Raw genomic sequence first — 12127 nt, 5'->3', positions numbered from 1 at the left:
GTGGACCTTGGGGAGCTGGAAATGCACCTTCTGAGGTGTGACAGGTCCCATCAGCCCTGGGAGATGCCCCTGAGCCCCCCATGCAGCAGGCGTGCTGGCTCCATTTTCTTTCCCCTGCAACACCTGATGTATTCCTCCTCCTGGCACCAGGACGACATCCTCTCCTTCGAGCCGGACAAGCAGGCAGTGTACCAGCAGGTTTACAGGCCTGTCTACTTCCAGCTGGTGGATGTACTACTGCACAAAGCCCAGTTCCCCTCCGACGAGGAGTATGGCTTCTGGTCTTCAGATGAGAAGGAGCAGTTTCGGATATACAGGTACAGTTGGGATGTTTGGGTTTGCTCATTAGGCAGGCACGGATGGAGGCAGCATCCTGTCTCCCTGGAGCCTGAGCACCATGAGGACACCCAAGGAGGGACATGGAGGAGCTTACTTCCACCAAGAGCTATTTTGACTGTGGTGGTGGTATAGAAATGAGCTGGGGTTTTGGCATGGCACCAGCTGCCCTGCCTAGGAAGCCTTGGGAGGACTCTGCCTTGGGCTGGGGCAGTGTCCTTGTGCAGGCAGCACATGTGTCCCGCCTGGCAGTGGGAGGGCAAGTAGTGTGTCCACATGTGGAGTGCTCTGCAGGGGATGGGGACAGCATTTGAAGACCCTCCATGTTCTCTGTAGGGTGGACATCTCTGACACGCTGATGTATGTGTATGAGATGCTGGGTGCTGAGCTCCTGAGCAGCCTCTATGACAAACTGGGACGTCTCCTGACCAACACAGAGCAGCCATCCACGTGGCAGGTGAGTGAGGGGACCCGGGCACCAGGCTGATGGCTACCAGCCCCTCGGGAACTTATCCTCACCACAGGGTGTTGAGACTAAAGGGACATGATAGTGGCAAGGAGCATGACCACCTTGCCAGCACGCGTGCGGGCTCTCTGGGTTCTGCTGGGAGGAGGAACAGGTGGTCTTCTGCCTCCCTGTCCTTAGCACTGTCCAGAGACCAGCCTCCTTGGCTGTGGCGGGGTGGTCTGAGCTAGAGCCTGGGGCTGGGGTGGGCATCGGGGTCAGTTTGTGGCTCTGACAGTGCCTTTCCCATCCTGGCAGCACACAGAAGCCTTGCTGTATGGCTTCCAGTCCATCGCCGAGACCATTGACGTGAACTACTCCGATGTGGTGCCAGGGCTGATTGGCCTCATTCCCCGGATCAGCATCAGCAACGTGCAGCTTGCCGACACTGTCATGTTCACTATTGGTGAGACCTTTGCTCGTGTGCAGGCTGGGCTGGGGAGGGGGTGCCCCTCTGAGACTGCTCCTGCCTAGTAATAACAGCAGCAAGAAGCAAAGCTGAGCATCCTGGGACACCGGGAGCAAAGAGCCCGTGGCGGAGTCCCGCGGTCTGATCCCATCTGTGTGTGCAGGGGCCCTGTCAGAGTGGCTGGCTGATCACCCCGTCATGATCAACAACGTGCTGCCGCTGGTGCTCCAAGCTTTGGGCAACCCTGAGCTCTCCATCTCTAGCGTCTCCACCCTGAAGAAGATCTGTCGGGAGTGCAAGTACGACCTGCCGCCCTATGCTGCCAACATCGTTGCGGTGTCACAGGTAAGAGCTGGATGCAGATGGATGTGCAGCGCTGAGCTGGGATGGGCTCTGTGCAAACCCCTTCCTTCGCATCAATCAGGGCAATGGGGTGCAAAGCAGCAGCTCAAGGCATCTTGCTTGGTGTGGGGGACTTGTTGTCCATCCTGTTCCTAGGCCAGTAGACCCAGGTGGCAGGCCCTGTTCCTCCTATGAGTGCAGAAATGGCAGGCAGTGGCAGACACGACTGCCAAGGGGTCCACTGGGGATGCATTTGGGCATCCGTGCTTTCCCCAGGGGTTTGTTTGCCTTGTTGGGAACGGTATCCTGCCAGCTCGGCACCCGCCAGGCAGCTGGCGCTGCTGCTGAGTGTCTTGGGGGGTATCCTGGTGTTCAAGCCTCTCCATAGAGGCTGAGCTGGTCCCTGCAATGCTGGGGCAGGTTGTCCCATGGTCTTTCTTGGTTCTCAAGATTTGGAACAGATGGGACTCGGGGTCCTGAGGCACTAGAAGGGCTGGGGTGTGCACGAAAGCAGAGAGGGGCCAGTGGAGGGTGTGAGCCTCTGCTCTTAGAGTCTGGGTGACACCATCCTTGAGGTAAGGAAGCCCTGGCTGAGGTTGGCTCCTCAAGCCATCCTGCTGCAGAGCCTGTCTGAGGCAGGGGCTCTCCTCACTGGGTGGCTGAGGGGGCTGGCTGGGGGAAGAGCTTACTCTAGGGGATGAAGATTTTGTTCACTGCCTGCGGCGGGTTGTGGGAAGGCGGTGTGGCACTGTGTGCTGCTTTTCTGTGCCCACACTGGTGCCAGTTGTCTTGGACTCCAGCATCAGTCCTGCCTCCTGGAAGGGAAGGGGCTTTCTGCAGCACTCACCCTCCTCTTTCTCTCTCCCCTTCCCTTTGGCAGGAGGTGTTGATGAAGCAGATTCACAAGGTAAGAGGGGCTGGCTTGCACCTCTGGCTGGTTCTGGTTGCCCCCATTAGTCATGGTCAGCTGAAGACATGAGGGGTGCCATCGTGAGCTGGGCTGTCCCTGGAGGAGAGCTCAGTGCTGCAGCTGTCATGTGCAGATCCAGGAGTACCTGCTGGCTGCCTGTCGCTGTACTGCCAGGCTCCCACCGCACATGGGCTGGGGTTGTGCTGGGGGTGGTATGTCCCCATAGAGAGGGAAGCTCCCAGGGAGACTTGCCTCTGGCATTTCCCAGTCCCTCCAAGCCCAAGGATGCCGAGATGGCAGCCATGTCTTCAAGAGGACAAAGATTAAGTGTGGGGACAGAGCCCAGGCTGTGCCTGTGACCAGGATGGGGTGGGACGCTTGACCCCACAGGGGCTGAGACAGGTCGGTGCAAAGGATGGTGTGCTGATGTAGGGTGAGTGGGGCCAGCGTGGAGATCTCTGGGCACCAACTTGTCTTTCCTTGGCGGGTTGCTGGGAAGAGGCCAGGTGTGCTGGTTGCAGAGCGCCTGTTCCCTGGGTTCTGCCATGCTGGTAGGGAGCTGCTCCCCTCTCCTGCAGTGAGGTGTACCTGGAGTGACCCAGATAGAGCAGCTCAGGAGCTGGAGCACACCCGGGTCCTGACTTTGCTGGCTGGGCCTCTGGAAGCTGTCTTAGCTAGCATGTGTGCGGTAGAGCTGCAGGCTGGGCAGTGACCTGCCCCTTTGTGTCTACTCTCTGTCCCAGACGAGCCAGTGCATGTGGCTAATGCAGGCTCTTGGTTTCCTGCTCTCTGCACTGCAAGTGGAGGAGATCCTGAAGAACCTGCACTCCCTGATCACCCCCTATATCCAGCAGCTGGAAAAGCTGGCTGACGAAACGGTGAGTGTCCTCATGCTACCTCCATCCAGAATTGGTTTCTCCCACCGGCTGTAGCCCTGGGGCTGCCATCTTGAAGCAGTGCTCTTGAACGTAGGCTTAAGAGAGTGCAGGGAACACCTCTTTGGCACTTTGCCTCTACAGTCCTGCTTCCTCAGCATCCCACAGGCACAACTATGAGCAGTGTGGTCTATGTCACACTTTGGCTTTATTTCCCCTGGCAGCCAAATCCCTCCAACAAGCTGGCCATCATCCACATCCTGGGCCTGCTCTCCAACTTGTTCACCACCCTAGACATCAGTCACCACGATGATGACCATGAAAGCACCGAGGTCAAGAAACTACCAGTGCAGCAAGGACCCAACCCAGTGAGTACAGCAATAGCTTGATGCTCTTTGCCACAGCCTGGCCAAAGCCTTGCTATTCACTGCTGGTGCCAGGAGAGGGGGGTTAATGGGGAATGCAGCGTATACCATGAAAAGGGTAGTGCTGGTGCATTCCAGCTAAAACAAGTCCTTCAGCTCATCCCACCGCTCCTGAGGTGAGCAGAGGTGACCTACAGGATCCCTGTTGGCTGCACACTGCTCTGGAGGACAGTCCGGGCACTGCCTGCCAGCTCTGAGCTGTGCCAGGCTGCTTCAGCAGGGAAGAAATCTGCCCAGCTTTGGAGGGTGGAGGAGGCTGTGGTGCCCGAAGGTTTGAGTGCAGGCTCTGCTTAGTCTTGACTCTTCCCTCCCTGGTGCCGTGGTGGTCAATTTTCTTCAGTCCCTCTCATTCCTTACAGGTGGTGGTGGTTCTGCAGCAAGTCTTCCAGCTCATACAGAAGGTTCTCAGCAAGTGGCTGAATGATGCCCAGGTGGTGGAGGTAACCAGGTTCCTCCTGTGTACTGCCTGCAGCTTTGCCTGTTCTTAACAGCAAAGGACAGACCCTGGGTGATGTCCTGTAAGAGGGTTGTCTTGCTGGGTTGCCTGAACCAGTGCTGCTTGGTGTCACCAGCAGTGTCCGGCCATTCTTGTCTGTCTCGTGCCCCCATCAGCTCTGCTCTTGTCCAGTTACAAAGGCCTTGCCATAAGCGAGATGAGAGGTGGGAGACTTCCATGTTTCCTAAGGGGATAGCTCTACTCTGACCTGGACCTGTATCATCTGGTATTTCTCCAGTTTGCTCTCTTCAGAAATGCCCAGGTGCAGCGTCCCACCAGCCACTCTCCCCTGTGCCTCAGGGAGCCTTCCTGCTGCAGTGGGGAGGGTGTTCCCAGTCTCTGGGTGCGTCCTGTGCTGCGAGGCAGAGCACCAGTACCAGAACAAGTCTTGAGTCCTCTGCCTGGCTGGTCCTGTCCCCATTGCCAGCTCTTCCCTCCCTTGGGACCTGTCTGTCAAGCCCTACTCCCCCAGGAAAGATCTCCAGTCACCCATTGCTCATGTGGTTGCTCTTCTCCTGCAGTCCGTCTGTGCCATCTTTGAGAAGTCCGTGAAGACGCTCCTGGATGATTTTGCCCCCATGGTGCCTCAGCTGTGCGAGATGCTGGGCCAGATGTACAGCACCATCCCCCAGGCCTCTGCCATCGACCTCACCCGGCAGGTATGGAGCTGCGCTCGGGGCTGGGGCTGCCGCTCCCTGAGGAGGCTGGGGCACGCAGGGCCAGCAGCAGCTTCAGTCATTTTCTCTCTCTTGCAGCTGGTTCACATCTTTGTCCATGAGCCTGCCCACTTCCCTCCCATCAAGGCCCTCTTCTTGCTCGTTACCTCAGTCACGCTGACCCTCTTCCAGCAAGGTACGTGGGATTAACCCTTCTTCGTGCTGGGGCTGTTGTCAGGCTGTTGCATGCATGGAGTCTGGAGGCGTCTTACCAGGAATGGCTGTTTTCACTCCTAGCTAAGCTAATGGGGCCATCTCTGTTTCTTGGATTCATCCCACCCCCTGGAAGGTGGGTACCTTCCCTGCAGGGCAGCAGAAGCAGAAAACCCCCGGCTGAGACTCTGGACTGCTGTGACTGCCCCACTTTTGCAGCAGGGCTGGGTGTAGCACGCTGCAAGGGTCAAGCAGGAGCTCCAGTCCTGTTTGGCAGGGAGGCTGTGCTCCCTAGGAGAACCCGGGCTCCTCCCGGGGCCAGTGGTGCTCAGAGTGGCCAGGAATCAAGCCCTCACTTGAGCAGGAGGATGTGTGTGTGAATATCTGGGAAGGGACCTTTTCAGAGTCACTGCTGGCCACTGAGTCACTGCTGTGATGCTGAGGATGCTGGCATCCTCCCGCAGGGCAGGGGCCCCTCTTTGGCTCGCTACCTGCACTACAAAAAACGAATGGGGTTAGGACAGGCCCTCCCATGGCTCCCCTCAGCCTCTCGGTGACTTGTCCCGTGATGGGGACAAATGTACCTTGGGGCTGCTGGCTCTGGTCCTTCAGCAGCTCTTTTTACAGTCCCTAAGGGCTCTTGTCCTTTGCTCACAGCCGGGTGCTGGGTAGGGTGATGCCTCCCCCCAGTACAAGGCTCAGAGCTCCCTAGAGAGGTGGGGGAGGCGTGAGGACCCCTGCTTCATCATCATGCCACGGTCCGAGCAAATCCCGCTGCGCTGAGGTGTCGCTGGGGTCAGTGGCAAGCGAGCCAGGCTTACTGGATATCAAGTCCCTGCTTCTGCCAGTGGCGTGTGGATGCGTGTATGCTGAAACCCTCTTGGCTCGGCACCTGGAGAGGCAGCAATGCCTCCAGGCAGCAGCAGGCATGTCTGCAGGAGGAGAGGGGAGGGAACAGAGCCCAAGCTGTGCCAACACTTGGATGTGAGCTTTGCTCAGGCAAGGAGCCGTCCAGCTCGTTGTGTGCCCAGGACTGTGCTCCCACCCACCCCGTGGGTCCCCTCTGGTGGGCAGCGAGCCCTGAGCAGGGCAAGCCCCTTCTGCTGAGCCCACGGGCAGCAGGAGCCGGGGGGGATGCCTGACCCCGCAGGGGCTGAGACGTGTCTGTGCACAGAGTCAGATGCCAAGGTAGGGTGAGTGGTGCTGGCATGGAGATCTTTGGGAACTGAGCTGCTCTCTCCCAGGAGGATGCTGGAGGAGACCTCCAGGAGGGTCCTGGACTCAGGATCTCGGAGAGCATCTGGGAATGGGGTGGGAGGGCAACTGTGCCAGGGGCTCCTGAGCAGCTGATGCTGGTGACAAGCATGTGCACGCCTGAGCTCGGCCGGGCCTGTCAAGCGTTTGCTGAGGTGTTGTCGTTCACTTGCAGTTACCTTCCAGGACCAAACGGTGCTCTGAAGACACCCGCTCAGTCCCCACAGTGCAAAAGCTCTAATTCTCCTTGTGGAGATGGTGCCCAGCTAGCCCCTGCTCCTCCTCCTCCTCCTCTTCCTCCCCAAGGACACGAAGATCTCCTCCTTGGCTCTGTAGCACCCAGGTGCTAGCTGGAGACCCTGGGGCTTCAGACCCTTTCCTTTGCGGTTTCTTTCTGTTCTTGGGTTCTCCAAGTTTCATGATTTTTTGTATGTTTTGTTTCTTTAACTTGCTTCAAGCTGCTCATGTTGCCCATCCCCTTCCCCACACACCCCTCCTCCCTTACACTCCTGTTTTCACTTGTAAATTCTTTCTGTATCACATAACTATATGATGTTGAGTTGCTGTTTGTATGATTTTTCTCTTAAGTTACATCTTTATTATATTTTAGGGCCCAGGGATCATCCTGATATTGTTGATTCATTTATGCAACTCCTGGCACAGGTGTGTTTTAGTTTCTTATTCATTCACTTTCTGTTCTCTCTCTTTCTCCTTTTAATTCAATTTAAACCTATTTTTAGCTTTCTGTTGACAACGTTTTTTTCCTTTTAGTTGAATATCGAGTTTCTCCATCTGTTTCCGTGGAAGTTGAAAACAAAACATTCTCCTTTAGTTCTGGGTTTGCACCATCCCCAGGGCAGTGCCCTCCTCTGCAGGGCAGCCTCCAGCTGCCACCCCCTCGCCTTGCTGAAGCTGGCGTGGGGCGCTTGGGGCTGCTGCTGCAGTCACCCTAGGGTGACAAATTAGAGCATTAAGTGGATGTTTTCCGACTCGTTTACGTGCCCTGCGATGGGTCCTCTGGAGGGGGGATGGGCTGAGCTGGCTGCCTTGCCCCAGGGCCGGTGGGAGGAAGCCCCTGCCTGCAGTAGCAGGCAGCTGCTGGGGTTTGGCTCTGAGCAAAGTGCTTGTGATGGCGTTTGGACCTGCCAGGGTGCCACGCTGCCTCCTGCCCAGGCAGCCCCTTGAGGTGGCAGCAGCTCCTGCTCCTGCAGCCTGGGAGTGCTCCTGCACCACCGGCTCAGTGGCACACAGGGACGGTTTGCGTCAGCGTGGTGGTGGCCGCAGGCTGGCTCGTGGGGCTGGCACTAGTGTCACCTCTGGTAGTAGGCCGGCAGGGCCGGTGCTATGCTCTGTGTGTATATGCACCTGTTGGGAGCAGCAGGAGCTCCTCAGCCCACCATGGCCCTTGAGGGAGAAGCCATGATGTCCTCGATGCAATCACTGCCCCTGTTGGAGATACATCCCCTAGTACCTACCCAGAGGGTGGGTCGGTGGCAAGGAGGGGCCAGCAAAGTCGCTTTTTACTTCATTTCTGTAATAACAAGACCTCTGACCATGCATGCTGGCCCCGTGGGTATGCAGGAGCACCTGCGCAGGCAGCTGCCAGAGCTGTGGCTGTCCTGCCCTTGCTGGCAGCCTGGAAAGGGTGTCTGGCATGTCTGGAAGCTAAGCTGTCAGCCCCCTTCGATGGCAACTTGGCCCTTGTGTGGCTCTTGTGGGATGGAGTGGGTGAGGGGACTGCACCTCACACGTTTCACTTGACACCATAATCCCACTGAGATCCATTGCATCTCACAAGGTGTATCGCAGTGTTTTCTTCCCTGCTTTTCCTTTTGAAAGACGTAATGTAATCAAGGTTTTCAGAAAGCATTCACAGCTTTTGCTGATGCCAGTTTTAGAACCTGTGACTTTTTAACAAGGGTTTTTAATGTGACGGGAGAATTGATGAATGGGGTTTGTGCATGAAGTTCGTGGAGGTGTTCCCCCCAGCCACTCAGCGCTGGCAGGACCTCCACTTGAGCTCTGAGCCCAGTTTGGGGCACAACATTTCTGTAGATACAGACCAGAGAGAACAGAGAAAAGCATCTGGGAAGGTGACCACCTTGTACACATGGTGAGGAGGAACGGCTGATGGGAGCCTGAGGAGCTGTGTGAGTCGTGGGGTGTGTAAAAGATAATGTCCCAGTCGTGAGTAAAAACCCTTTTTCTGTTCTCCTCGGGTGAAACAAACAGTCACAGGAGGAAGTAATGGAAAAGGATCCAGGTTAGGCAGTAGGAGATCTTTCTAACAGCACAGGGAAGCACTGGAAGGTCACTCAGGGAGCTGCTGTTGCTTGGAGGGCTTGAAAGGACTCAAGAAGCCCGTTGCTCCTAGAGGGCAAGTAGATGTGATCCAGCTGGGGAGGCAGGGGGTTAGGTGACCCTGAGAGACTTCCAAGGCTATTTGTTATTTCTTTGGGAAGTGCTGAGTTTCTCTGTGGTTTGGGGTCCTTCTCTGTGTCTGGACACGGCACATTTGTGCTGTCTTGGAGAGAAGTGCAACTGTGCTGCACTTCCATGGCATGAGCTGTCAGAGGAAACACCACCCATCCTGGCTGCTGGGAAGCGGTTGCATGCTGCCCTCATGGACAGGATCTGCAGGCAGTGCTGGGGCAGTGTGCTGGCAGCCAACCTGGTCCCTGGTATGTCAGTCTCCAGACAGCCCACATCCTTTGGAAGTCCTGTTACAGGAGCAGCTCAGAGGCTCCTACCTCCATGGCTGCTCCATCACGGATCACTGCAAGGTGCCTGATGTGCTGCCAGCCCACTGCTGACCACAGCCACTCAAGACTTGATGTTTTCCTGGGCTTTTTATTCCAGCAACCCCACAGAGACCAATGGATTCCATCCCCATCCTCCCTCTTCACATGTAGGACTTGTTTCAAGGGTTCTTCCTCTTCCTTGGCCTGCCCCTCTTCTCCGACTGATGATCTGGCAGGATGCTTTGAAACCTTGCCATTCCCTGCTTGGCTTCTTGGTCTCAGGACTTCAAGACCTGTTTGACGGCAGAGGTGGGTCCAGCCTCTCCTATTCCAGAGGACTATGCTCTGTAGTGATGCTGCTGAGCATTTGTAGATCCAAGGATTAAAGTCTGAGAGAACTGCAGATCTCTTCAGATCTGATTTTCATGTGTCAGGGGCTCTGTTTTCATCCCAACCTGCCCAGCCTCCGAAGCCCTTGGTGAGGTAATGCATCTTCCAGAGCAGCAGCAAGTTTGGACTCAAGAGCGTGTCAAGGTGGATACTTTCCCACTTCCCTGACCCTCTGCTCCCGTGGTTGATCACCTTGGCGGAAATATCATCTTCCCTGTTTCAAATTTGTTTGGTTCCTCCTTGCAGGCAGTGTTTTCGTTCTCTCCCTCTGCCACCCAGTACTCTCCTACCTTCTGATAACTCAGAAGAAGCTCCTTCCTCCTGATACCTGCACATCAGCCCTCTGTCACCAGCTCACAGGGAGCCGTCTCTCTGTGTGACAGGATCTCAGCTGACTTTGCAGTATATTTGGGCTTAGTTGCAGCCCATGGGACTGCCCAGTTGGTGCGGCCGATTGTTTTGCCACCATGTTAATTGGCAATCCACCCTTGACAATGGCTGGCTGAGCATGAGAGCGTGCTGGCTTAAAACAAATGTCTTACAGATGCCCAAGACCTTGGAGTTATTGTTACTACTCAAAGCTAAGTATAAAATAACCAGTCTGCTGTAAGGCTGAACGGAGTGGTACTGGCACCCTTTGCAGTGAGGTCTGTCCTCAGCCGCTCTCCTCCTGCCTTCACTGTGTGCTGGGAACGGTGTAGAGCGTTGCCGCTGTGCCCGAGGTGAGCAGCCTGCCTGGAGGCCTGCAGGGCTCAGTGCCCAGGACGCACAGCTGCAGTGGCCAGGGCTTGCGCCCAGGTCTGTGTCTGCAAATCCAGGCAGGAGGTTCTGGTGTTTGGCAGCTCTCGCCTGCTCCCTGGCTGGCAGGTATCACTAATGTGTGTGCTCCTGGTTGCAGGTAAGGTTTTGGGGCTCTCCAGCCTGCCTCCCCACCAGCAGTCGCAGGCATATCCACCCACCCTGGCAGGGCTCCATGCCAGCATGGACCTTGGGAGCACTGCAGTGACCTTTGCTGACCAGGAGCTCAGGGCAAGCAGTGCCTTGCCTGGCAGAAGATGCAGGACTGACCTGTGATGGCCCAGCCACTGCCATCCCCTACCTCCCTCCCTTCTTGGGATGGTCCAGGCTGGACATAGCAGTCCTTAAGCTCTCCACCTTGCCTGCTGCAGCTGGGGTCATAGAGCCCCATGGAGGACATGGGCTCGGCGTCCCTTCTCCCTGGCAGGCAGGGGCTGACTGCTCCTCCCTGGCCCTGGTGCCTGGCCAAGCTTACATGCCCTTTCCAAAGCTGGAGGCTCTGCTCTACCAGGTGTGTGGTCGGGGAAGAGGTGGTGGCGTTGGACACAAGGGTTTGAGCTGTGTGCTCTGGAGTGCTGCAGAAACTGGCCATGCAGCACCCCCACTGTCTCCTGTCTGTTGAAGGAGTGGGGTTTCAGTGTCCCCTCCGTGCCTGCCTGCCTCTGAAGAGCCAGGTACAGAAGAGGAGCCAGCTCTCAAGACCTGTCTGGGGTTCTCCCAGCTGCTGTGGAGAAGAACCTGCCGTCTTTTCTGTGCCAGCTTGCAGGACAGCCCTTGCCAGAGAGCCAGTGCCTACCTCTGCAGTGGCTGCTGCAGCAGAGGATGTGGGAGGATATTTGAAAGCATTTAAAGACCTGTCCCTATCCCAGAACATGTGAGCAGAGCTGTTCTGGCAGGAGGCGGGCAGGACAGGCTGGCAGTAAGAGGCACCAGAGCTGGAGCAGGGTTCCTGGTACTGGGAAAGAACAGCTGGACCTACCTGGTGCCTCTTGCTAATGGGAGAAGCTCCACAGGGCCCCATCTCGTGGGGGTAAAAAGCATCTCTGTCTACATTAGCCATGTGCACATGTGCCCAGGTTGAGCTTGCACTCTGTGCTTGCTTGGTGGAGATACCCTACAGGACAGAGCCCTCCCTCTACCAGGGCATACTTCCCCCCATGGCACTGACAGAGTGAGGAGCAGGTGCTGCAGCAAGCCTGCAGGAGAGCCTGAGGGCTGCCATGGGTCAGGTTTGGCTGGGAGAAGCATCATGCAGGTAGGTGGCAACCTGAACATGCTGGAAGACCCTTGTGGCAGCTGAACAGTCTTGCAGCATGCAGGACATGGGTTAAAACCAGCCCCTTGGCCAGGCAGGCAGAGGAACCTGCAGCTTGGGTGGGGTCATGGGAGCCAGCTGCCCTCACATAGCATGCTGTTGGGGAGAGGCTTGTGGTGACTGCTCTGGAGCCCAGACCAGGGCTGGGGCAGCGGGGGTAGTCCTCCATGGTGAAAATTGCAATGTGTCTTGCAAGCATTTTCTGGTATGGAGACAACTAGATGACAGCAGCCGTGAGGAGTGGATGTGTTTCTAAACCATTGCCTGTCCGCTAGCTCGCCTTCCGATGTTGGTGCTAGTGTGTCAGGAGGGATGGTGCACACAATCTGTATATACATGCACATGTATAACGTAGTCCCTGATCGCCCCCGTAACAGTCTCTGCTTGTAACTAGCAGGGAAGCAGGTCCCTGTGATTGTGGCCCCTCCACCCAGAAGGACCCAACCCAGGTCCTCTCTTGCA

At 56.6% G+C, this 12127-nt stretch overlaps 1 protein-coding gene across 2 annotated transcripts in view; it reads left to right on the top strand.

The window, feature by feature from the left end:
* Nucleotides 1–12127, top strand: part of IPO13 (importin 13) — a 32148-nt gene that overhangs the window by 17328 nt on the left and 2693 nt on the right. For both annotated transcript variants that reach the window (XM_075097833.1, XM_075097832.1), the window contains exons 5-15: nucleotides 151–317; nucleotides 673–793; nucleotides 1100–1247; nucleotides 1414–1595; nucleotides 2473–2499; nucleotides 3246–3380; nucleotides 3602–3745; nucleotides 4162–4242; nucleotides 4820–4957; nucleotides 5054–5150; nucleotides 7032–7084. In XM_075097833.1, the coding sequence (XP_074953934.1) occupies nucleotides 151–317; nucleotides 673–793; nucleotides 1100–1247; nucleotides 1414–1595; nucleotides 2473–2499; nucleotides 3246–3380; nucleotides 3602–3745; nucleotides 4162–4242; nucleotides 4820–4957; nucleotides 5054–5150; nucleotides 7032–7084 (1293 nt within the window). The remainder of the gene's footprint in view (nucleotides 1–150; nucleotides 318–672; nucleotides 794–1099; nucleotides 1248–1413; nucleotides 1596–2472; nucleotides 2500–3245; nucleotides 3381–3601; nucleotides 3746–4161; nucleotides 4243–4819; nucleotides 4958–5053; nucleotides 5151–7031; nucleotides 7085–12127) is intronic.

The sequence above is a fragment of the Phalacrocorax aristotelis genome, chromosome 6, assembly GCF_949628215.1.
Source record: "Phalacrocorax aristotelis chromosome 6, bGulAri2.1, whole genome shotgun sequence".
Taxonomy (NCBI): domain Eukaryota; kingdom Metazoa; phylum Chordata; class Aves; order Suliformes; family Phalacrocoracidae; genus Phalacrocorax; species Phalacrocorax aristotelis.
This window is presented reverse-complemented; position numbering and strand designations above follow the sequence as displayed.